The 24,792-nt window shown below is 46.8% G+C and overlaps 2 protein-coding genes across 2 annotated transcripts in view; one reads left to right on the forward strand and one right to left on the reverse strand.

Moving 5' to 3' along the window:
• Positions 1-10: 10 nt before the first annotated feature.
• On the reverse strand, positions 11-20,310 carry DDX27 (DEAD-box helicase 27). Its single transcript, XM_024750359.1, has 21 exons — positions 20,148-20,310; positions 17,982-18,128; positions 16,771-16,830; positions 16,327-16,492; positions 15,007-15,050; positions 14,803-14,889; positions 14,012-14,117; positions 12,390-12,563; positions 11,566-11,716; positions 8,808-8,907; positions 8,547-8,688; positions 7,505-7,658; positions 6,596-6,677; positions 6,305-6,482; positions 4,474-4,580; positions 4,171-4,273; positions 2,300-2,394; positions 2,081-2,204; positions 1,472-1,559; positions 313-387; positions 11-181 (listed from the first exon to the last, which is right to left on the reverse strand). The coding sequence occupies exons 1-21, from the start codon at positions 20,238-20,240 to the stop codon at positions 163-165; spliced, it is 2,295 nt and encodes a 764-aa protein (XP_024606127.1). The 5' UTR covers positions 20,241-20,310; the 3' UTR covers positions 11-162.
• Positions 20,311-20,434: 124 nt separating this feature from the next.
• STAU1 (staufen double-stranded RNA binding protein 1) overlaps positions 20,435-24,792 on the forward strand; it is a 72,613-nt gene continuing 68,255 nt past the window's right edge. The window contains exon 1 of the mRNA XM_024750290.1: positions 20,435-20,534. The gene's annotated coding sequence lies outside the window, so the exon portion shown is untranslated. The remainder of the gene's footprint in view (positions 20,535-24,792) is intronic.

A 24,792-nucleotide genomic window follows, 5' to 3' on the forward strand; every position in this document is an offset into this window, starting at 1 on the left:
CCCCCCCCAACTTTTCCGTTTCTTTAATGTACAAATGACAAAGATGTATTAAAGTTTTAAATAATTTTTTTTTACAAACAGAAAAGAGAGACCAAACCAGGATGACTTCCCACAAAGAAGGGATCTAAGAGCCGCCCCATGAACTTCTTCAGGCCACCACGGCTACTTCCTCCTCTTGTACCTATGAAGAAAATGAGCAGAGTAAAGACCAACGCCAAGACCAGAAAGAGGAAGGAGAAGCTCCTTTCCCAGGAAAGCTTTCCTCTCCAACCCCACTCATAGCCTCTGGTCCTCCAGAACTATAAACATTACCTGGATTTAGATTTAAAGTTTCCTCCTCGTCTCTGGTGGGGCAAGCCCAATTGTTTTCTTTCTTCAAAGGAGGGGCTGTGAATGAGAGAAGACGGCAAAATATTGGACAAGCAGGCAATGTTTCACCCCCCATCCTACCAGCTCCCACACAAAGCAACAGCACCACAGATGTGTCATTTTCAGGGCCTGAGGTTCTAAGTCTGTGTTCTTCCACCTGATAATATGGGTTTATGGAAGTCAGGGCCCAGCACTAAAACAAGACGAAGAGGCTCTTCCTTCTTGTGTATGTAATAAAACTGCTTGGGTAACTTAGTTTACCCAGCCACCAACCCCAGCCCAGAGGATGTGAGGAGGAACAGCACATTCCCAAGAGCACACCAGAATCCTTTCTTTGGGGTTCTATCACTCCCCTGAGAGAAAGCTCTATTTCTGAACCAAAAATGTGCTATTTCACCTCCAAGGCAGGAGGGTCTTAACACTTCTCTTACTCTCACCCTGAGAATCTACAGATGGGCTGGTGGGGGAGGGGGCAGACAGGAGCCCTTAAAATTATATACAGGCAGACCTCAAAGATATTGAGGGTTTGGCTCCAGACCACTGCAATAAAGTGAGTATCACAATAAAGCAAGTCACACGGATTTAGTGGTTTCCCAATGCATGTAACGGTTACATTTACACTATCCTCTAGTGTCTTAGTAAAGTCTGCAATAGCATTATATCTAAAAAGACAAACAATGCACATATCTTAATTTAAAAATACTCTATTGCTGGGAATTCCCTGGCGGTCCAGTGGTTAGGACTCCGCACTTTCACTGCTGGGACCCGGGTTCAATCCCTGGTCGGGGAACTAAGATCCCGCAAGTGCATGGCGCGGCCAGAAAATAAATAAAAATTTAAAAAATAAAAATACTCTATTGCTAAAAAAAAGGCTAACCATCATCTGACAATGCAGGATTGCCACAAACCTTCAATTTGTAAAAACTGCAATGTCTGCGAAGTGCAAAAAGCGAAGTGCAGTAAAGCAAAATACAATAAAATGTGGCATGCCTGCATTATAAAGCTGTAGGTATATGAGAACTGGGAGTGGGGAAGGAAGGAGGGAGAAGATTCATAGCTTTCATCAGAATACCAAGAGCTCCATGATGACTTAAAACCCTACCCAGCTCGATACTGTTTCAGGGCCTTCTTGCTTGTGTTGGTGAGTTCTTCATCAAATACAGATTTCTTCACCTGCTTCTGCTTCTTTGCTGTGCACAGAGAGAATGGGTTAGATATGGCCTTTTTGTCCCAAGCTCCTAAATCCCCTTAAGCTCAAGGTAATGGTTCCAAGTTCAGTGGATGCTCTGGCCTGATGTTTTGACATGGAAGCAAGACATCAGATCCCAGCAGAAAAGAGAGAAGGAATCATAAGTACCAGGTGTGAAGAACCACTCCAAAGGATGCCTGCAGAGTCCAAAGGTGGAATGGACCATGTGAACATAAAATGGGCTGAAAACATCTTCCCCTCATTCTACCCTGACCCACTCCCTCAAGCAGCAGCTGGTAAGGATTTAGGCTCCAGAATCAGAAAGGCTTGAGTTCAAATCCTACTAAACATGGGGTCACTTCACCCCTTGGAGCCAATAAAGGACAGCTGTACACACCTACATACTCATTACTCAAAAAGTGTGGGCTCTTAGCATCATCCCTCCCCTTTTGTCCCTGACCACAAGCCCAGGTTTCAGGCAGAGCCTTCCTACCAGCTCCTTCAGGCTCCCCATCTGCCTACCAGGGCCCCCCGCTGGCTCCTCCTCGGGCATTGCTCTGGCCCGCTTGGCTCTGCGGTTCCTCTTGGCCAGCCGCTCAGCGAACATCTGTGCCTTGAGGATTTCAAACTGGGACCTTTCGTCTGCCTGGGGAGAGGATGACATGTAAGTGTGGAACAGACTTGGCAGCCTTGACCCACATCCTCAGGCAGGAACCTAACTCCAAAGGGGAGGCTACTCACTGTCATCTCCCCCTTTTTCTTGACATCCTTCATAAACTTCTTCCTTTTCTTCTTTCCCCTTATGGCTAAGTCAAACTCCTGCAGAGCCTTGGCAACTGGGATGAGAAGAGAGCATGAAAGTCCAGGTACCATTTCATAAAATCTTTTTTTAAACTTACAATAAGAAGTGTACATATTTGGGCTTCCCTGGTGGCGCAGTGGTTGGGAGTCCACCTGCCGACGCAGGGGACGTGGGTTTGTGCCCCGGTCCGGGAAGATCCCACATGCCGCGGAGCGGCTGGGCCCGTGAGCCATGGCCACTAAGCCTGCGCGTCCGGAGCCTGTGCTCCGCAACGGGAGGGGCCACGACAGTGAGAGGCCCAGGTACCGCAAAAAAAAAAAAAAAAAAAGAAGTGTACATATTTAAAAGTGATACATTTAAGGGCTTAAAATGAAAAGCAGCAGTCACTTCCTCTCCTGGCAGTTACCTCCATCTCACTAAATAACCTGCTGGTTCCACTATTTCTTAATTAATCCACTTGAGACATTCATTATATATCTGCCTCGTATTTTTTTTTTTTTTTTTTTTCGGTACGCGGGCCTCTCACAGTTGTGGCCTCTCCCGCTGCTGAGCACAGGCTCCGGACGCGCAGGCCCAGCCGCTCCGCGGCATGTGGGATCCTCCCGGACCGGGGCACGAACCCGTGTCCCCTGCATCGGCAGGCAGACTCTCAACCACTGCGCCACCAGGGAAGCCCCTATCTGCCTCGTATTATGAAAGATATACTTCCCACCCCTTCCCACAATATAGTTATAACTCTATTTATAACACAGAAACTTAACATACATACACCTTAATTTTTTGTCCCATCAAATATAGACAGTATTTCTTAAATGCTGGTACTACCTCTTTGGAGGATAATTTTGCAATCCCTAACAAAATAATAAATACACATAGCCTCTGACCTACAATTTCACTTTTTGGAACTTACCTTATAAATCAAATATGCTTGCTTAATTGTGAAAGGGCATCTGTATCGCTATCTACTACATCACTTGTTTATAATAGCAAAAGATTGGAAACAACCTCCATGTCCCTCAATGGGGAACTAATTAAAATAAACTATAATCCACCTATGTGATGGAAGACCACATAGCCACTGAAAAAAAGAAAAGACAGCTATATATGTGCCTATATAAAATGATCTCCAAACTACAAAATTCATTGAAAAAAGCAAGGTGTAGACAATGTGAATTTGTTTGTTTGTTTTTTAAAGGGAGAGAAAAGGGAATATATATATCTAAATATCTTTCTGACTTACTTTTTCTAAATTGTGGCAAAATATATATAACATAAAGTTTGCCATTTTACCTGTTCTTTAGTGTACAATTCGGTAGCATTAATGACATTCACAATATTGTACAATCATCACCATTATCTGTTTCTAAAACTTTTTCAGCATCCCAGACAGAAGCTCTATTACCGTTAGAGCTTCCCCACGGCTCCTGCTAATCTCTCTTCTACTTTCTGTGTCTATGTATTTGCCTATCCAGGTACCTGTTATAAATGGAATCATAAAGATTCCTTGTCTGGATTATTTCACTTAGCATGTTTCCAAGGTTCATCCTTATGGCATGTACCAGAACTTCATTACGGCTGAATTAATATCCCATTGTATGTACCTACCACATTCTGTGTATCCATTCATCTGCTGATGAACATGGTTGTTTCCACCCTTTGGCTATTGTGAATAATGCTTCAATGAATACTGGCATACAAGTATCTGTTTGAGTCCCTGTTTTCTGTTCTTTGGGGTATAGACCTAGGAGTGGAATTGCTGGGCCTGATGGTAATTCTATGTTTAGCTTTTTGAGGAACCTCCCCAACATACTTTTTTCCTTCTTCCTCTCTTCTTTGGTCTGGAACCAGCTCCTTTCAGGCTCAGGGTTTGGTGCCCCCTTCCCTTTCTCCAGGAGCCGCTGTGCTGTGTTGATCTGTGGGGACAGCAAAAGGATGCCTGCCATGAAACCTACATCTGATAATACAGAACATGGCAGGAAGCCACTGCCTGTAAATACTTGGGGCTCTGATGATACGTTTGGCAGACACAGCATATCAGAAGGCAGACCAGCCGGGGCCCATGCAGTCTGCTTACTCAGCAGCATGTGGACCAGAGCGCTCCTCACAGCCTCACCTGGGCTTCTGACTTTTGCATCTCTTTTTCTTCAGCCTCTAACTGCAGAACTGCATACACATCCTTCTCCATTTTCTCAATCTTGTCCCGGAATTTGAGGATGACATCTCAGGGGAAAAGAACGAAAAAGGTTTTAAAATAAGGATGAATATGGTGTAGCTGATGCAAACAACGCAGATGGCTATTTTTCTTTAATTATTTATTTATTTTTGGCTGTGTTGGGTCTTCATTGCTGCGCGTGGGCTTCTCATTGCGGTGGCTTCTCTTGCTGTGGAGCACGGGCTCCAGGCATGCAGGCTTCAGTAGTCCTGGCATGCGGCCTCAGTAGTTGTGGCTCGCGGGCTCTAGAGCGCAGGCTCAGTAGTTGCGGCGCGTGAGCTTAGTTGCCCCGCAGCATGTGGGGTCTTCCCTGACCAGGGTTCGAACCCGTGTCCCCTGCATTGGCAGACGGATTCTTAACCACTGCGCTACCAGGGAAGCCCTCAGATGGGTATTTAGTGACGCAGAAAACTGGGTTTTTTGGGTTTTTTTTATGTGTGGCTGCTCTGCTTAACACCTCCCCAAAGGCTTCCTGATGCTCGTGGAATAAATTCCAAACTCCTCAGCATGGCCCCTGCCTACCTCTCTGACCTCTGCCTACCCCTTGCTCACAGGCCTCGGGCCTCTGGCCCTCCCTGTCTTCTACTCCCACATCAAGTGTGTTCCTGTCTCTGAGGCTTTGCCCTGGTTTTCCCTGCTTGGCACACTCTGTCCCCAGACCACCCACAGCCATCTCATTCTCGTCATCCGGGACTCGGCTCAAATGCCATCTGTCAGAGGCCTTTTCTCAGCAGCTTTCTAAAGTAGGCACTTCTCCTGTCGTTCTCAATCACACCTACAATTAGCTTATTTCTTGTGTCTTTTTCCCAACAGTGTCAGCTGTTTTGTTTCCTGCTGTATCCCCAGTACTTAGAATACAACAAACAGCAATAGACTGAATGAATTAAATGAAAATTTTTTAAATGAAAGGAAAAAAAAAAGACCTATGGATGGAAAAAAGGTCTTGAAAAGATGTGTATCTAAATGCTATGAGTGGTGAGCTCTTTCACATACAATTACATTTTTACTCTTATTTGATTTACTTTTTTCCAACACTGAATACATATTACTTTTGTAACTTAAAAAAAAATTTTTTTAACGATGTGCATTATATGACCGCTACAGATGAGTAAAAAAGGAATGAAAGATATACAAAAAGAGTAAGTGCTGACCTCCTCCCCATCCTGGGCCCCCACCAAGAGGAAGTGGTGAAGGGTTAGTGGGGGTGGTGCCTTAAGAGGCCTTCTTGGGCTTCCCTGGTGGCGCAGTGCTTGAGAGTCCGCCTGCCGATGCAGGGGACGCGGGTTCGTGCCCCGGTCCAGGAAGATCCCACGTGCCGTGGAGCAGCTGGGCCCGTGAGCCATGGCCGCTGAGCCCGCGCGCCCGGAGCCTGTGCTCCGCAACGGGAGAGGCTACAACAGTGAGAGGCCCGTGTACCGCAAAAAAAAAAAAAAGAAGAGGCGTTCTCTTCCCAAAGGCTGGCGAATACCTATGACTAAGCACTTGGGGCACAAGTCTCTCCTCAGTCCCTTTCACACACGGAGAGAATGAAGCCCAGAGAGGCAAGGGGAGACCTGCCCAGGGCCCCTCAGCAAGGAAGTGGCAGAGCTGGGATTCAAATCTGGCTCCTAACTGCAAAGCACCTGCTCTCACCCATTACCCTCTGCCCGCTGCCCCGTCCTTCGGGGTCTGAGCTAGGATGCTCCCCCACCCACCCGAACCACCCTGAGCCGCAGCACTGACGCCTGCTCACCCTGGGGCGGCGTCCGGGCCTTCACGGGGGCCTTGGCAGCCTTCACGATCTCCTTCAGCATCTTCCGCTCCTCCTCTCCCACCAGAGAGACTGAGCGCCCGGCCCGGCCAGCACGAGCTGTTCGCCCCACCCGGTGGACATAATGCTTGATGGTATTGGGCATCGTGAAGTTGATGACCTGGAAGGCCAAAGTTAAGCATCAGTCAGACCTGGGAGTTGGCGGGGAGAGGGGGAACGTGAGGAGGCAAAAGGATTCCCAGCAAAAACTCAAGGAAGATGGGGCCCGCTCACCGTTTTGACCCCATCGATGTCAAGTCCACGGGCTGCTACATCTGTGGCCACGAGGATGTCAATCTGTTCATCCTTAAAGCGCCTGGAAACAGCCACAAACATATTCCTCTGAATACCTGACCCCACTCAATACTCTGCAGAAGCCTGAGCCAGCGAAGAGAACACAAACCCTTCTGGAGTCAAGCAGCAGAGTACAGACCATCACAGTGGAGACAGATCCTAAGTGTCAGCCTAACGACACTTACATGCCCCCCAAACATCCCACGACATAGAGCAAATGTAGTCTTGTGTGTACCACGTTAAACAGTAATTCCTATAAATAGAGAAGCTTGGGAACCACAGAGCTAGACTATAACACGGAGCAGAGGCAAGTGCCTCAGCATTGAAAACAGCCTTTAAGAAACAACTCTCAGCTGCCTGTGTGAATAAGGACCAGTGCAGAGTCCTAAAGGGCTCCTCCTTGCCTACCAAGCTGACTCGATTCTGCGAGAGTTAAACAAGAAACCACGCCGAAAAGCACAGGGCCTGGCAAGGTAAGTGCTCAAGAAATACGAACGGATTTGCTTCAGGATCTCATTCCAGCAGACCTGGGTATGTCCCCTGCTCTGGAAAGGCTGCGGAGATCAGAACGTGTGCTGCATCATCCCAGGTCAGTTTTCTGCTGTGACCCCGCGCAGCAGCTCCCACGCTCAAGCCCTGGGGCAAGAGTATCGTTTTCTACAAAGTCGGAGTTCTGAATGTCTCTAAGACCTGACCTTAGAATGGTTAGGCTAGAATGTGTGAAGTGGGGAACTGTACGGTATCCCTTGGTACCGCTCACACATGACCTCTGGGTGGCACTTTCCGTCTCTGGAATGAACAGAGCACTCTCTGAAGGATGGGTGGGAGCCTCAGCCCCCGAAACTTTACCGGAGGGCCTCCAACCGCTGCGTCTGTGACAGGTTGCCGTGGAGCTCGCCCACCTGCAGCCCCATCAGCCCCAGGAGGATGTGCATGCGGTGGGCCTGCTTCTTGGTCTGGGTGAACAGCATCACGTGGTCGGTGAAGGTTCTCATCAACAGAGCTGCCAGGGAGAGAAGAGTGAGCGGGTGGCTGCCTCCAGCACGTCCTCCCTCCTCGCCTGCAAAGCAGCTGCTGTGCCTGGTTCGGGGGTGGCAGGTGAGGCCCCTGCCTTGCGGAGCTCCCACTCCAGGGCAGAGACAGAGAGGCCGAGTCCCAATTCTCAAGGGCGGTAAATGCCGTGAGAGAATGAAGAGAAGATGTGGCAGCTTCAGGGCTGGCCTCTCTGGGGAGGTGACATTAGGCTGAATGACAAGACAGTCTCATCCACGAGAAGATTTGGGGGAAGATTCCAGGCAGCGGAAAGAGCAAAAGCTTGGGGGGTTTGAGAAAGCGAAAGCAGGCGGGTGTGGCTGGAGTGCCATGAGTTAAGGCACCATGGCCGGGGGCTCCGGACAGGCCGGGGCAGGTCCAGGGGTCTTACAGAACTCGCTAGGGAGCATGGATTTCAGTCTAAGAGCAATGGAAGACACCAGAGGGTTTAAACAGCGAAGGAACAGGAGCGAATGCTTGTTTGTACATGATCCTTTTAAATGGTCTGCAGTGTGGAGAAGGCACTTCCACAGGACAGGGTGGAAGCAGACGGCCAGGTCAGAGGCCACTGCAACAATCCAGGTGACACAGTAGTGGCCTGGACGAAGGGCCAGAGGGGCAGCTGGAGGGAAGTGGCTAGGAGTTCAGCAGGACATAAAGAGGACTGGACGGTGGAAGGGAGGTGAAGCGACGAAAGAAAGAAAGGGAGGAAGAACTCGTGGAGCAGAGGAACAGCAGTACCACACTCTGGGGCAAGGGAGACCGGATGGAGGAGTCGCCGGGGAAAAACCAACACTTCGGTGTGAAGCTCAGGGGAGCTGAGCAGCCCTCCCTGCTCAGTCCCACCCTGGGCTTTCACCTGCCACGATGGCTTCCCGGTCCCCTTCCCGGTTTGGCCGGATCCGGATGAACTCCTGCCGCAAGAAGGGGGCCACGTCCGTGTTGCTGTTCACAAATATCCGGACGGGATTCTTCAAGGAGACAGAAGCCAGCTCTTTCACCTGCCAGGCACAAAGGCAGGGGCGCTGACCAGCCTGTCAGGAGGCAGGGAGGGAGGCAAGCCGGCGCTCCAGCTCAGCCCGGGGTCCTCTGTGCCGCCCCTCTGTTCCCTACAGCCCACCTCATCCGTCATCGTGGCTGAGAAGAGCATGGTCTGGCGGTGGTGGGAACACATTCGGATGATCTCCTTCATCTGCTCCTCGAAGTACTCGTCCAGCATCCTGGCAAGCAGGGGAGGGGAGGAATCAAGAGAAATGGACTGGGCTTGCATCTGTATTGATGAAGGACAGAAAACACTGCACAGATGATGTTTCGATACTGTCATTGGTTATGTTTCAGGCTCATTTATTTACTTATTTTATTAGCGTTATTTTACCCTTTTTCCAAGATTCACCAAGAATTATCATTTGCCCATATTTGCTTATTCTTTTTTTTCTTTTGCTGAATCATATGCTATTAAGTTGCAGGTATCATGACACCAGACCCCTAAATATTTCAGCACACATTCCCTAAGAATGGTGACTTTCTCCTACATAAACACAATGTCGTTATCACACCTGAGAAATTCAAGTGTCTGAATGATATCTAAAGTAAAGTACAATGTATATTCAGTTTTCCCTAACTGTCCCCCAAACGTCATTCTAGAGCTGTCTTTTTATTTTTTTAGTCCAGGAATGACAGTTCCTACGTTGTACTTGGTTGTCACATCTCTTTAGTCTCCCTTAGTCTACAAAGTCCTCTCATCCTTTTTCACACTCTGAATAAGTCTAATTATTCCCCAGTGACTGGATTCAACAATCGTTGCTGGGAGCAGGGTGGGGGGCAGCTGTGCACCTCACTCTCACTCCATCCGGAGACAGACAGTTCCAGCATCGCAGTTTGGTCACTTGGTTGAAGTGGTGTCTACCAGCTCTCTCCACTAGGAAAGGAACCTCTTTCTCTTTGCAGATAATAGTCATCTGTGAGATTACTGTGACTCCAATTTTTTCAACCCATCCAATCCTTTACAGTATTTCTCGTCCAGTTCAGGCTGCAGTTGAGGGACAGGTATCACCTTTAGTTGTCGTGTCTCTTTGGTCTCAGTCTGAAACTTCCACAGCCTTTCTTGGTCTTTTGAGACATTGATATTTTTGATATTTAAAACCTAAATCAGATCATGTTCCCTTGGCTTAGAACGATCTCCTTTACCTCCTTCAGGCCTCAAGAATGCTCGGGGGAGGCAGTCTACCAGTTATTCAACACCTATCGTGCACCTGCTAGATTCTAGACACGGCCCTGGCACTGGGATGTGGCAGCAGGCAACACAAACACAAAGTCGGTCCTTCTCGAACATGAAGTTCTGGGGAGAAGAGGGACACAGCCACCACACGAGCATTTAGGTAACAATGCGGGAGGTCAAGGAGGTGTAGCACCTCAGAGAACATAAGGCAGGAAGGGAAGGACGAGGCGGGGGTGTGGGGGGAAGGGAGGAACTGGTTTTTTTTGTTTTTTAAAAAATATTTCATTCATTTATTTATTTATTTGGGGGCTGCATCGGGTCTTCGTTGCTGTACCCAGGCTTTTCTCTCTAGTTGCGGTGAACGGTGGCTACTCTTCATTGCAGTGTGTCAGCTTCTCATCGTGGTGGCTTCTCTTGTTGCGGAGCACAGACTCTAGGCGCACGGGCTTCAGTAGTTGTGGCGTGCAGGCTCAGCAGTTGTGGCGCATGGGCTTAGTTGCTCCGCGGCACGTGGGATCTTCAGGGGTCGAACCTGTGTCCCTTGCATTGGCAAGCAGATTCTTTTTTTTTTTTTTTTTTTTTTCTTTTGCTGTACGTGGGCCTCTCACTGTTGTGGCCTCTCCCATTGTGGAGCACAGGCTCCGCACGCACAGGCTGAGCGGCCATGGCTCACGGGCCCAGCCGCTCTGCGGCATGTGGGATCTTCCTGGACTGGGGCATGAACCCGCATCCCCTGCATCGGCAGGTGAACTCTCAACCACTGCGCCACCAGGGAAGCCCGCAAGCAGATTCTTAACCACTGGACCACCAGGGAAGTCCCAGGAACTATTATAGAGTGGCCAGCAAAGTGACAGCTGGAGCAGAAACCTGAGGAGGTACAGGAGGTCATTCCAAGCTGAGGGAACAACGATGCAGAAGAGAAGCCCCAAAGTGGGAGTGTGTGGATCGGATTTACCAATGGATATCCTGGGGGGATGAGAAAATGAGGAGACAAAAATGGCACTGAGAATATGGCCTGAACAACTAGAAGGCTGGAGTTGCCCTTCAGTTGGATGGGAAGCGGGAGAGGGGCACAGAGGATGAGAAACTTGGTTAAGGACCTGGTTAGTTTGGAGATGCTTCAGTTTGAGAGTAAACTTGAACAGCCTCCTTACCCTGCCACCTCCACAGCAGTCCAGTTCATTAAGAGTTCATTCTGTTGAGTCACGAAGGAAAGAGGTGAGCAGATGAGACACGAATGAGAGATAGGAAGGAAGAGAGGGAGGGAGGGAAGAGGAGGGAGCGGGGAAGGAGGGGGAGCCTGCATCAGAGTAATGGAGGCTGTTGGTTGAATCCTCCCTATGCACTGGCACTACACTGGAGTTACTCCTGGAATCTTCAACGGCATGAGGTGGATACTTATCCCCCACTTACAAACAAGATAAGATTTGCTTTAAGACTCTAAATAACGTTTCCCAATCTCAGGAAGCGGTGGAGCCAGAATTTAACTTGCCTTCCCTCTTAACCATCACATTATAGAAAAAGAGCAGGATAATCCAGGCTAAGATGGACAAAGGCTCAAACGTGAACAGCTGAACTGGTCAGAGCCAGGTAGGACCAGGCAGAGTGCAGGTTCCCGCCCCGGGGTGTGGCCCTGGGGACCCCACCATTTCAGGTGTACCTGTCAGCCTCATCCAGGATGAGCACTTCGATGCTGCTCAGGTGGAAGGAAGGGCAGTTGTGGAGGTGATCGATGAGCCGGCCCGGGGTGGCGATGAGGATGTCAGGTGCTGTCCGGAGGGCTGCTTCCTGAGACTTCACGTCCAGGCCGCCTGCAAAAAGCAAAGCCCAGCAGGCAGCCAGCTGAGTCACTCACCAGTACGGACTTGAGCCCTGCTACCTGCCAGCTCCCACGGCAGATGCCGAGCAAACGGCAGAGCACAAGACTGACAGAGGCCCCACTTGCGCAGATTTTACAATATGGAGGGAGAGACAGATTATTTAATTACAATTGTGCTAAGTGCAAAAATCTAAAACGATGATGACACAAAGCCACTTCAGAATACAACAATTCAACCATCCACCAACTGAGAGATGCAGCTGAGAAACTGATAATCTTTCTAAATCACCTACAATTTCCTACTGCATAAGGAGGGTAAAATGAAGCTTAGATAACACTATCATATAACATCATCAGAAAGATTCTGCCCCAATAAATATCTGATTCATTATTCGTGCAAGACAAAATTACATCCTAAATTTGTTCAGTAGCAAGAAAAAATTTGTTTCATCATTTTGAAGTTTCGTTTTGCAAGGCTGGTGAAGCCTCAGTCAAAGCCCTCCCCATCGCCCTCACTATCTACTGTGAAAACGTCATCTGGTTTTTAACTGGTTTCAATCACATGAAGGCTTTCCTGCACCCATCACCCTCAGACAGTGGTGCGCATCCCCCCTCCACCGTGCCACACTCTGTCAGAGGCAGCCAGCCCTCAGCCAGACACTCACCCACAGCCAGGCAGGTGGTGATGCTGCAGAACTGGGCCAGCTGCTTGGTGACGGAGTGCACCTGGATGCCCAGTTCCCGGGTGGGAACCAGCATCAGCACACGGGTCACCGGAGCCTGGCGGGGTTTGTAGATCAGACGCTCCAAGACGGGAAGGGCAAAAGCTGCAGTTTTACCTGGAGGGAAGGGCAGCAGGAAAGCAAAGGGAGAAAAGCTTCTATCCTTCCCAGGTCCAGGTTTTCACCTGCACACAGAAAACCTACATATCTACTCAGAGGGAAATGAAGCAACTTATTTTTCATAAAACTTTTTTTCTGGTTTTAAATCACATGGTCAGGGCTTCCCTGGTGGCACAGTGGTTAAGAATCCACCTGCCAATGCTGGGGACACAGGTTTGAGCCCTGGTCCGGGAAGATCCCACATGCCGCGGAGCAACTGAGCCCGTGTACCACAACTACTGAGCCTGCGCTCTAGAGCCCGCCAGCCACGACTACTGAACGTGCGTGCCACAACTACTGAAGCCCGCACACCTAGAGCCTGTGCTCCGCAACAAGAGAAGCCACCGCAGTGAGAAGCCTGTGTGCCACAACAAAGAGTAGCCCCCGCTCGCCGCAACTAGAGAAAGCCCGCATGCAGCAATGAAGAACCAACACAGCCAAAAATAAGTAAATAAAATAAAATTTAAAAATCAATCAATTGGGCTTCCCTGGTGGTGCAGTGGTTGGGGGTCTGCCTGTCAATGCAGGGGACACGGGTTCGTGCCCTGGTCTGGGAAGATCCCACATGCCGCGGAGCGGCTGGGCCCATAAGCTATGGCCGCTGAGCCTGTGCTCCGCAGCGCAGCGGGAGAGGCCACAACAGTGAGAGGCCCACACACCGCAAAACAAACAAACAAACAAAAAAATCAATCAACAATCAATCACATGGTCAATGTAAAAAATCTGGGAAATACAAAATTTAAAAAAAAAGCAATAAAAACCACCCACAGTTCAGCCAACCAGAGGTAAGCATTACCAAAACAGTATCTATATTACCAATCTTTTTTTTAATGGACAAAAATGTTAATTTTAATTCAATAACACTATATATTGTTTAGTAACTTCCCTTTAAAAAAAAACATACATTTTCCTATTTCTTTAAGTACTCTACTTTTTTTAAATGGTTGCATCGTATTTTATTACATGACTATTTCTATTCTATTCTATTACATGACTATATAATTAACTGCACTAACACACAATGTTGTGATAAACATCCCTTTTATAAAATCTTTACTCCTATGACAGGGGCTTATCATGGGAGTGACAGGAGGTCATGGTTACAGAGACACCCTGATAGGATTAAACAAAAATGACCTTCACCAGATCACTTGAAACGTGTAACCTGTGACTACCCTATTTAAAAAAAGTAAAGGGTATTTAAAAAAAATAGAAAAATATATATTAATATTTTTTAAAAGGGAAGTTACTACACAGAATATACAATGTTATTGCATTAAAATTTATATTTGCGTATTTAGCAAAGTGGGCTTTTGGTAAGTCAACCCAGAGTCTATTCTATGTTGCACATCCTCCTTCTTCCTCCTCCTCTCCCTCCCCCACCCCCAAGTCCCTGTCCTTTTTACCTGTCCCAGTGGCTGCACAGGCACAGATGTCCTTCCCCAACAGACCCACAGGTATGCATGCCTTCTGGATAGGTGTGGGCTCCTTGAAGCCCATGGCTGTGATGGCCTGAAGAAAAAGAAAAGATAGGGTCGGAGAGGAGAGGAGGGGAGGGGGAGTCTCAGCACAAAACAAACAAGGCAGGTTTCCAAACGGTTTCAATCCCTCCCAGTCATTCAATCCACCTACTGTATGTCACTTATCTAGGCCCTGAGGATATAGTAATAAACAAAAGGAACAACCCTGCCCTTAGAATCTGGTAGAAAAAACAGGCCGAAAACAAACAAGTGTCACATGAAGATAAATGCTATGGAGACAGCTACAGCAGTCAAGGGGGCTGGCAAGGGCAGGGGGAGGGGATGAGTGCACTTTACAGAAGGGCTGTCGGGGAAGGTCTCACTGAGCAGGGGATACTGAGTAGAATCCTGAAAGAGGCGAAGAGCACCCCAACCAGATTTCTGGAATGATCTTCCAGGCGGTGGGAACAGCAAGCACAAAGGACCTGAGGAAGAAGATGCCTGGCCTGTGTGAGGGCCAGTGAGGCCAGTGCGACCAGAGCAGAATGGCTGCTGAGAGACATCATCAGAGGGGCCCCGAAGGGGCAGGGCCGTGCAGGCCAAGACGAAAACCTCTGTGTAAGAGGGTTCTCGGTGTGGACAACAGAGTTCAGGGAGGCCACGAGCCCAGTTTAGGGCAGACAGCCCAGTTACGGGGCGACTGCAAGAATCCCATGGTTGACAAAAGAAGCCACTACCTTCAGAAGAGGGCGGGAAAGGTTCATGTCCTGGAATGAGAGGTTTTCATCATATTGAGACGCATCTTCAAAAAATCCTCCTGCTTCCTACATCAGAAAATCAAAAGACAGAATGAGAATTCAGCAAAAAGGGAACGAAATGACCTTAAAATTCTTTCAGGTTGTAAAAACAAGCTGCACACTGTTGTCCAAGCCCACGCTCACCTGTCCTTTCTTCTTCTTCTTCTGCTCCTTTACTTTGAGTGTATCTATGGAGAAAAAGAGAGCTGATAATCAGGGTTCATACTTCCTGAGCACTCAGTCTGCTAGACACTGTCCTAAGTGCATTACGTAGATGGACACCTCACTGAATCCATGCAACAACCTGAGGGAGCTCCTGTCACCAGAGTCGCCTCACAGAAGAGGAGGCTGTGCAGCCGTGCAGGTAAGTCACTCACCTGAGGTCAGACAGGAAGCAAACTTGGCAGCTTCCAGAGACAAGGCTCCCAACCACTGTGCTATATAAGGATACTTTAGCACTCATTTCTGCAAGAAATATTAATGGAACACCTACTACGTGGCTGGACTCATCTGAGGTGGGGGAACCTATCACCCCAAATAAGTTTGAGTCATAGAAGTGTCAACAGCTGTGTGGGGCTGGAGATGAGGAAAAGAGTGAACGTGGGAATTCTCTGGCAGTCCAGTGGCTAGGACTTGGCGCTTTCACTGCTGGTACCTGGGTTTGATCCTTGCTCGGGGAACTAAGATCCTGCAAGCCTCGCACGCAGCATGACCAAAAAAAAAAAAAAAAAAAAAAAAAAAAAAAAAAAGAAAAGAAAAAGAGTGAACTCTGACTGCAAAGTACAACAACCCTAACAAAATCCCAAGGAAAAAGAAAAGCTAGGGCTTCCCTGGTGGCGCAGTGGTTGAGAGTCCGCCTGCCAATGCAGGGCACACGGGTTCGTGCCCCGGTCCGGGAAGATCCCACATGCCGCGGAGCGGCTGGGCCCGTGAGCCATGGCCGCTCAGCCTGCGCGTCCAGAGCCTGTGCTCCGCAACGGGAGAGGCCACAACAGTGCGAGGCCCGCGGACCGCAAAAAAAAAAAGAGAGAAGCTAAAAGAAAAGAAGTCGGGACTTCCCTGGTGACACGGGTTCGAACCCTGGTCCAGGAAGATCCCATGTGCCACTGAACAGCTAAGCCTGTGTGCCACAACTACTGAGCCTGCGCGCCACAACTACTGAAGCCCACACGCTCTAGGGCCTGTGCTCCACAACAAGAGAAGCCACTGCAATGAGAAGTCCGCGCACCACAACGAAGAGTAGCCCCCGCTCACCGCAACTAGAGAAAGCCCGTGCACAGCAATGAAGACCCAACGCAGCCAATAAATAAATAAATTCATTTAAAAAAAGAAAAAAATTAAAAAAAAAAAAAGGCGGTCGACCCAGAGATCTTAAATTTAACTGTGTAGAAGAGCATAGGATAACCTACAAAGTAAAAGCAAACACTCCAATTTCCTGTCCCCATTTCTGACAGTATTGCATACCTGCTTTGGTGAGGATGTTCTCATCAGCTGACGAGTAGTCAGTCTCTGATTCTTCATCTTCTGTGGCTTCCTCGTCTTTCCCTTCAAAGTCTTCCTGCTCCTCCGGTTCAGAGCCCTCCTTTGCTTCTTTCTCCTTCTCCAACTTCCCAGACTTGGCTTCTTTATCCTAGAAAAAGAAACTGTAATAAAGCAAGGCGACTACAAACTTCAGGAAATCCAGAACCTGTGAAGGGAAAGGGAAGGGAAGGAAGAGAAAAATATTATGCTCCCAGGCCTGGGAGAAAACTATGCGGATTCTTAGTGACTATGAACCACAGGCACACAGAGAAAGCCTGCCTGCACCAGCCGTACTGCAACCTAGGCTCCAAGAGAAACGGTGTGGTCATGCTGAGAGTAAAGCTCAGGGTTCACCTACAAAGAGAAGTAACTGCTTTGCTTACTCACCTCTGTTTTCCTTTTCTTTCGAACTTTCTCAATCTTCTCATCTAATGTTGTGGCTGCCCTCTACAGATAAAAATAAAGAGATGAAAAAGAAACATACGTATGGGAAAGAGATAAAGCAAAGGGCTTCTTAAGGTAGGGTCTCAGATGTCAAATATAGAAAAAGCTCATCTGTACTTGGACAGGTTAATCAATCCATAGATTATTCACAACAAAACAAACAAGCAAACAAAAAACCATTAAATAAATGGTCTTTTTGTGAAAACACTTCAAATTACCTGGAACCAGTAAGAACACCCACATTATCGGTGTTTAATATTGAGAATGATACAGTTACCAAGAGATGTCACATTGTATCTGAATGCTACTTGGAAAAACTCTTCCCCTTGCCCATCGGACATAATTTAGCCTATCAAACTGTTGAAAGGCGAGCAAATTCAGGTAACGCTGGATCTTGCTAAAACTTTCAAAAGGTGAGGTAATGGCAGGCCCCCTTGATGCAAACTCAAAGCACCCTGAACCGCTACAGCGCTTACCACAGCCATAAGGAACGGCTTAATTGTTTGTCTAGTCATGGTAGAATGTAAGCGCTATAAGACCAAGTCGGTAACTACATGAAGTACACATGAAAAGGAAAAAAAAAACCCACTCAAGATGACTTTGAAAAGGCAATGCTGTTTTATTTGAAACAGAACAAGGGCCAGCAGGGTCTGGATTAAACTGCCCTGAGCAGGCAGTATTTCCCTGGGAAGCATGTGAAATGGAAAATAACTTTTAAGCACCTTCTAGCTTGTTAACCAGATTCAAAGAAAAGCACAGGGTCTTGGCAAACAAGCAGATGACAGAGACATTCACGGCAGTTTTGGCTGTGATGTGTGGGAACCAGGGACCCTAAACAGAAAGGCCACATGAGATCACCTGGCAAGTGACAGACAGTGATAGTATCTGTGGGGCAGAGTCAAGCCTTCAAAAACACTGCTACCGAGGATGCCTGCTAGATTGTTCTTTGTTACAAAACAACATAAAAAAGGTTTCTTTCTAATACTCAAAACAAGGAGCGAATACCTAGAAAATAGACGATTGTAACATAGCTATGTCCATTTTTTAAGCAATTTATATGTAACATTTGGCATTCCTAAACCATTGGACCCTGAAGCTCACTGTCCAACCCTAACAGCCTACGGCATGGAACTGCCTATCTGTGTCAGTCTCACCTTCTTCTTGAGCTGGCTCATGACGTCAGCCATGGCCCAGCTGCCATCGTACATCCCCTCCTTCTCAGTGAAAACAAAGTCAGGGTTGAAATCGGCACTGCGGTTCTTCTGCAAGGCTTTCTGCTTTCTGCCCAGCACAATGGGCCCCTGGGAAGAGGGAGAGGCAGGATGACTATGGGACTGAGATGAAAGAACACTGGAAAAAGAAGGAAATGAGGGTACCCAATAAGAGAACAGAAATATACAGGGCAAAAGCTGACAGATGACAAGAAGTAGAATAATCTACAATTGTCCTGGGAGATTTTAACACATCTCAATAATTGACAGATCAAGCAGACAAAAAAACTGAGTAAGTCCGTAGAAAATGTGAACAGCACAATTAATAAGCTTTATTCCAATGAACATATAGAGAACACTGCACTAGAGCACGTACATTCTTTCTAAACACACGTGGAATAGTTGCAAAAACTGATCACATAGTATTCCTTTTAAGCAAATCTTCAATAAGTTCAAAAAAATCAATATTATACAGACTCTGTTCTCTGACCACAATTCAATTAAGTTAGAAATAAATAACAACAGCAACAAATTTTTTTAACTCATACATTTGGAAATGGGAAAGGAAGGAGAACTGGCTGAACTATGGCTTCAGGAGGATAAACAGAAGAAAAAACCCTGAGAGCTAAAAAGTGCTTTACTGATTTTTTTTTTCTTACTTGAGTTAAACAATTTCATAAGAACTCTGACCCTAAACTTTATTATTAGTAATGATTACATCTCATTTCTCCAGTACCTAGTTTAAATCGGTAATTGTATAGCACTTCAAGCTAAACTTGAAGTTTAGCACTATCATTTGCCAGATTTCCTTCAGTCCTTTTCTATGACAATTTTTTAAAAAAATTTTATTGAAGTATGGTTGATTTACAATGTTGTGTTTAATTTCTGCTGTACAGCAAAGTGACTCAGTTATACATATATATTCTTCTTCATATTCTTTCTCATTATGGTTTATCACAGGGTATTGAATATAGTTCCCTGTGCTATACAGGACCTTGTTGTTTATCCATCCTGCACATAATAGTTTGCATCTGCTAACCCCACACTCCCAGTCTTTCCCTCCCCCCACCCCCCCTTGGCAACCACAAGTCTGTTCCCTATATTTGTGAGTCTGTTTTTGTTCCGTAGATATGTTCATTTGTGTCGTATTTTAGATTCCACATATAAGTGATAATATTTCTGTGATAGTTTTCCATTCAAGAAGCAAAAAGATTCTGGCTGCTAAGTGGAAAATACACTTGGGGGGAGGGGGGGTGACAAGAGAAACAGTTAGAGACCAGGTATGTTAGGATTGTAGGTATCCAGGTACAAGATGGCAGTGTGTCCTGGACTAGGGTGGAAGCAATGTGGACTGAGGGAGAAAGAAGCTTAAGAGAGATTTCTGAGGTAGCCTGCAGAACACTGGAGGGGAAAGAGGCTGGATAACTCCAAGGTTTCTGGCGTGAGATAAAGCAGGTTGGGAGGGTAAGGGAGACCAGAGTTCAGCTTTGGAAAAGCTGAATTTGTAGAGGCCGAGGGACACCCAAACCAGAGGTGTCAGTAAGCAGATGAGGCCACAGAAGGGAAAACACTTGAGCTGGAGCTTTAAAGGATGAGCACCTTTTCGTGACACCGGTCCCTTTTTAACCGCCATGCTGTTTAATGTCTCTAACTCCCCACCACAACATAAGCTTCAGGAGAGCGGTGTTCCTTGCCCTTCTTGTTCACTGCTGTGTCCTGAATGCTTAACACTAGGTGTAGCGCATATAGTCAATGAATACTGACTTAATGAACGCATGGATAACCATGGCTCCTTGACTAGGAACCAGGACTGACTCTCTCTCTGGATCTCTATGACACAGCGCTTGGATTAAATATCAGTTCAGTGACTGGGTACTGAGTTCACCAAGGCGACACAGAATAGCACGAGCACTGGCGCGGAGGTGAGGAAAAGCTAGTGGCGAGCAAACTGAGGAAGATCTGGGGGTCCGGGTGAGACCCAGGGACACCTGCCGGCCTGGCAGAGGATGCTGAGCCCTTGGGGGCAGGGACCTGAGGCACCACGGGGAAGGGAAGCAGTCAAGGACATCGGCTGCCCGCCGCCGCGCTCTCACCCCGATCGGCTCATACCTCCTCCTCCTGGTCTTCGGAGTCACTCTCTGGCTCCACCGGCACCTCATCATCCTCGCCTATGGTCCCGATTAAACCCAGCTCGGCAAGCATGTCGCCGCAGCAGCCACTTCCGGAAACCAGCGCGGCGCGCTAGGCTGCTCTCGTGTTTCCCCGACCTTCGCGTAATCACTGCGCTTGTGCTTACGTCACTTCCTCTTGGAGGCCGCCCTGGCCCGCCCCCTCTCGCAAACTCTCGCGGCGCGCGAGCGGCAACCTAGGGCGTGGTTTGTGTGACGAAGGCAAGGCACGGTGTTTGTGTTAAACAAAATTCGTACTCTTGGTGCTCAGAAAACGGTGGGACGGTTGGAGGCGTGTGCGAGTTGCGGAGGAGAAAAGTCTAAAGAGGTGCGTGGATGAGCTCCGTATATTTATGTACAAAAAAATTGTGGAAGAAAATACACTAAACACTTAGCAGTGATTGTCTCTGGGTGGTAGCATTTTAAGCGATTTTTAGTTTCGTCTTAGGTTTTTTTCCACAGTAAATATTTATTTTCATAAAAAAAGAAAAAATTAAAAATAGGAATAGCTGGGACTTCCCTGGCGGTCCAATGGTTAGGACTCCGCACTTTCACTGCCCAGGGCGCGGGTTCGATCCCTGGTCGGGGAACTAAGATTCCGCAAGCCACCGCTGTGAGGCCAAAAATTAAGAATAGCTAACACTTGTATAACATTTACTCTGTGCCAAGTACTGATCTAAGCACTTCTACATGTATTAACTAATTTAATCCTTACGGCAACCCTAGCAGAAGGTACCATTACTGTCGCCATTTTACAGATAAACTAAGGCGATGGGGCTTCCCTGGTGGCGCAGTGGTTGAGAGTCCGCCTGCCAATGCAGGGGACACGGGTTCAAGCCCTGGTCTGGGAAGATCCCACATGCCACGGAGCAACTGAGCCCGTGCGCCGTAACTACTGTGCTCTAGAGTCAGCAAGCCACAACTACTGAGCCCTCGTGTCAAAACTACTGAAGCCCGCGCACCTAGAACTCGTGCTCTGCCACAGGAGAAGCCACTGCAATGAGAAGCCCGTGCACCGCAGTGAAGACCCAACGCAGCCAAAAATAAAAATAAATTTAAAAAAAATACACCAATTTCCAGTGAGGTTTCATACTTTCTCAATTAACCCAGGGACCAGGGACCAGGGACCAGGGACCAGGGATCAAACCCGCACCCCCCGCATTGGAAGTGCGGAGTCTTAACCACTGGACCGCCGGGGAAGTCCCCTCAGTTAACTTACTTTAACGTTACTCTTTTCTGCACCTTACAATCTCTTATATCTCATTGATATAAATAATATCTACCATTTATGTGGCACAAAATTCTTTATACATGTGTGACAACATGCATGAAAAACCCTGAAATTTATTGTGTCACTTAGAGTTCAGGTTTCTGAATTCTTTTTCCTGCTTGACTAACTCAAGCAGGAAAAAGAATTTACTGGAAGAATATGGGGTATATGGCAGGCTCTGTTTTAACTGTTTCCTCCACTTAATGAAAGTGTGTTGATCTTGGGCAAATGACTTTACTCTGTGCCTCAGTTTCTGCATCTCTAAAATGGAGGAAATTATAGTACCTACCTCATGAGATTGTTGTGGGGGTTAAATTAATTAATACATGTAAAGCACTTAAAAGAGTGCCTGACACATAGTCAGTGCTCCATAAGTGTTATTTGTGATCATTAACTGACTTGTCCAAAGAAGCCATTGAGTGGCCAGTGCAGGATTTGAACCCAAGTCCACCGGAAACAAAAACCTGAACTTGCCAGCAACCCCTTATCACAACATTAACTGAGCCGTGATTCTCCCTCTTTTCTCCTAAACGTTGATGAAAACTGAAGGATGTTCCTTCTCCCACCCCATGAGCAGTTACTTCCTCTTGCATTCTCCTAGGGTTTATACACAAAAACTTGTCAAGCCAGCTCCACCCTTTCAGAAGCTCAGTTCCTGCCCACACCCTCCAAAAGCTTTTGCTTCATTGGTACACTTTGTTTGCCTTGGATAATGTTATTCTTTTAAGTATGGAGGACATTTAATGTAAGTAATACTGTCCGTGGTCTTTGACCTAGGCCTGCAACAGCTGCAGCTGTGAGTAACATGCTTGCTTCATGCATTGTCTATCTATCTAAGCATTATCCTTCCTTCTCATATCTGATGTATCAGGTCAGCATCTGAAAGAGTAATGCAGTTCCCTGGAAGGTGTAGTATTAATCATGTTTTAAATTTTCTGATGTTTTGACATCTTAAAAAGCTTGCTGGTAGGGAAGAGGCTGCTCCTCCCAGGGCTACTCAGTCCTTAGCGATAGCAGAGGACTCAGCTCAGAGCACGTCTTTCATATACAAACCAACCAATCTCAAGTCTATAGCTCTAATCACCTCCTTATCTAACTCACTCATCAAGCCAATATTTCCCTTGCCCTACATCATCCCAAGGCTAGGTACCAGGCAACTAGAGACCACCCCTATAGCCCAGAGCCCACTGGGATTATTCAAACTAACCAAACCTAAACGGTTTAGCCCTATTCCAATAAAGGCTCTGGCCCAGGCTTTCCCCTCTCTCCTGTCTTCTGCCACCTGACCAACCCCGGGTGCTTCCCCTGTGGTCCTGCATGGTATAGAGTGATCCCTTCTCTGGCGGACCTGTGAGTAAATAAACGTTTTCCTTGAAGAAGAGCCTCGTTCTCATTTCCACCAACTTTACCATGCTATTGCTGACATCTACATTCTTAGAACGTACTATGAATTGATTATTTTCTAAAAAATATGCTTGATTTATATATGTTGTTAAAATACTATTAATGCGTGTTAATTATACCCAAATAAAATATATATTGTACAAAACACTGTTACGGTATAAAGGAAATTAGAGAGAGAGAGAAGATGACACCTGTAATCTACCATTTCAACAAAACCATCACTTTCATTTTCCAGTCCACCTTCCAACTTTGCTCCATATGCATTCCTCTCTTTATATGAGTAACAAAAATCTATTAATGATTTCTGCTAATGACAGTGTTCAGGTTTGCAAAACACTTTCATCTATCTCATTTTGAGACCTTAAAAAGACAGAAAAGGGGACTTCCTTAGCAATTCAGTGGTTAAGACTCTGCATTTCCAATGCAGGGGATGCAGGTTTGATCTCTGGTCAGGGAACTAACCGCGGGGCAAGTAAGCCTGCACGCCACAACAAGGAGTCCCTCACGCTGCAACGAGTATCCCGCATGCTGCAACAAAGATCCTGCGTGCCGTAACTAAGACCCGACGCAGCCAAATAAATAAATATTAAAAAAAGAGAAAAGAATAGGAGTGATCAGAGAAATAGGATGAAAACTAGAAGAGAGTCAGGTCCAGAAGCCCAGGGAGAAGATTATTTCTAGAAGGGAGTGATGGACCACGTCCAATGCCTGTGAAAGACCGAGCAACAGGAGATCTGAAAAGTCCATTGGACTTAGTGACCTCTTTTAATAAAGTATTGGCAAACCTTTCAAGAAGTTTAGCTGTGAAGGGAAAGAAGAAAATGGGATAGAGCTGGAGAGCAAATGGGACTAAGGCATTTTTTGTTTGTTTGTTTGTTATGTTTTTGTCCTTTAAGTAAGAGAGACTTGAGAATGCTTAAATAAAGATTGGAAGAATCTAGTTGAGAGCTAATGCTTAGATATCCAGAAGAGAAAATGAATCATTGAAAGTGTGAGGTTTATATGAAGCAGAGGAGGATATAAGGGTTGGTTTTGATAGGAGAGACACCAACCACTCCTATGGCAACTGGAAAAAGATTGGTTCAAATGTAGATAGGGTTTTGTTTTGTCGGGGGAAGATGAATGAGTTTTTTAGTATAGACATTGGCAAAGCAGATAGATGGGTTTTGACAGGCAAGTACAGCAAAATACAAATGGTCACGAGAGTTTAGGGTGTTGGAAAGAGTGTTCTTGAAACGATGGACCATAAAATCTTGCTAAATAAGGAAGGGCACAAAGAATGAAGAAAACCGTTGGAAGGGGAGAAGCTAGATAGGTAAATAGACTAGAGTCCTGATGAGCTAGAAGAACAGTCTTAGTGGTCATTGAATATGAAAGCTGGAAGGGATGTGGCCAGAATGTAGAATGATGTTTTGGATATGTTTATTTTTTATGTCAAGACCCAGTGTATGGCCATAGGATGAGTGACTGAGGTGGGAGGGAGGAGGTCGCTGGAAATGAGAAGGTCCTATAACTCAATGACCAGGGTCTTTGATCGTATGTGTGTGTGAATGTCGAGGTCACTAGGATGGTGAGTGGAGGGGAGTTACATGAGCCAAGTACCAAAATGTGATGGATAAAGGCAGTGGGGAAGGGACAACTGTGCTATAGCTGAATTATGTCTCTCCTGGACTCCATTCTTGAATTTTCAGCTATCTATCCAATATCTCCATTTGGATGTCTAATAGATATATTCAACTTAACAGTGTGGCTAAGCCTCGAAGCAGAGGGGCCAGAAAATATAGCATTTTTTTTTTCCTGGGCACATAGTTCTTTCAAAAATAAAGTTAGGGTTCTATTGCCAAAAAATGAGAAAATGGATATCATTAGGCGACAAATGGTCTCTTCCACATTGTGTGGAACACTCAAATAT

Source organism: Neophocaena asiaeorientalis, unplaced genomic scaffold (assembly GCF_003031525.2).
Source record: "Neophocaena asiaeorientalis asiaeorientalis breed wild unplaced genomic scaffold, Neophocaena_asiaeorientalis_V1.1 scaffold606, whole genome shotgun sequence".
Lineage (NCBI taxonomy): Eukaryota > Metazoa > Chordata > Mammalia > Artiodactyla > Phocoenidae > Neophocaena > Neophocaena asiaeorientalis.

What these genes read in the sequence shown, in the direction of transcription:
- DDX27 (XM_024750359.1), bottom strand. Translation starts at nt 20,240, where the DNA reads ATGCTTGCCGAGCTGGGTTTAATCGGGACCATAGGCGAGGATGATGAG. An exon ending in GGCCCGGACGCCGCCCCAGG is followed by an intron (nt 4,581 to 6,304) that starts GTGAGCAGGCGT and finishes TTTTCCCCTGAG; the next exon opens with ATGTCATCCTCAAATTCCGG. An exon ending in TGCAAAAGTCAGAAGCCCAG is followed by an intron (nt 4,274 to 4,473) that starts GTGAGGCTGTGA and finishes CTGTCCCCACAG; the next exon opens with ATCAACACAGCACAGCGGCT.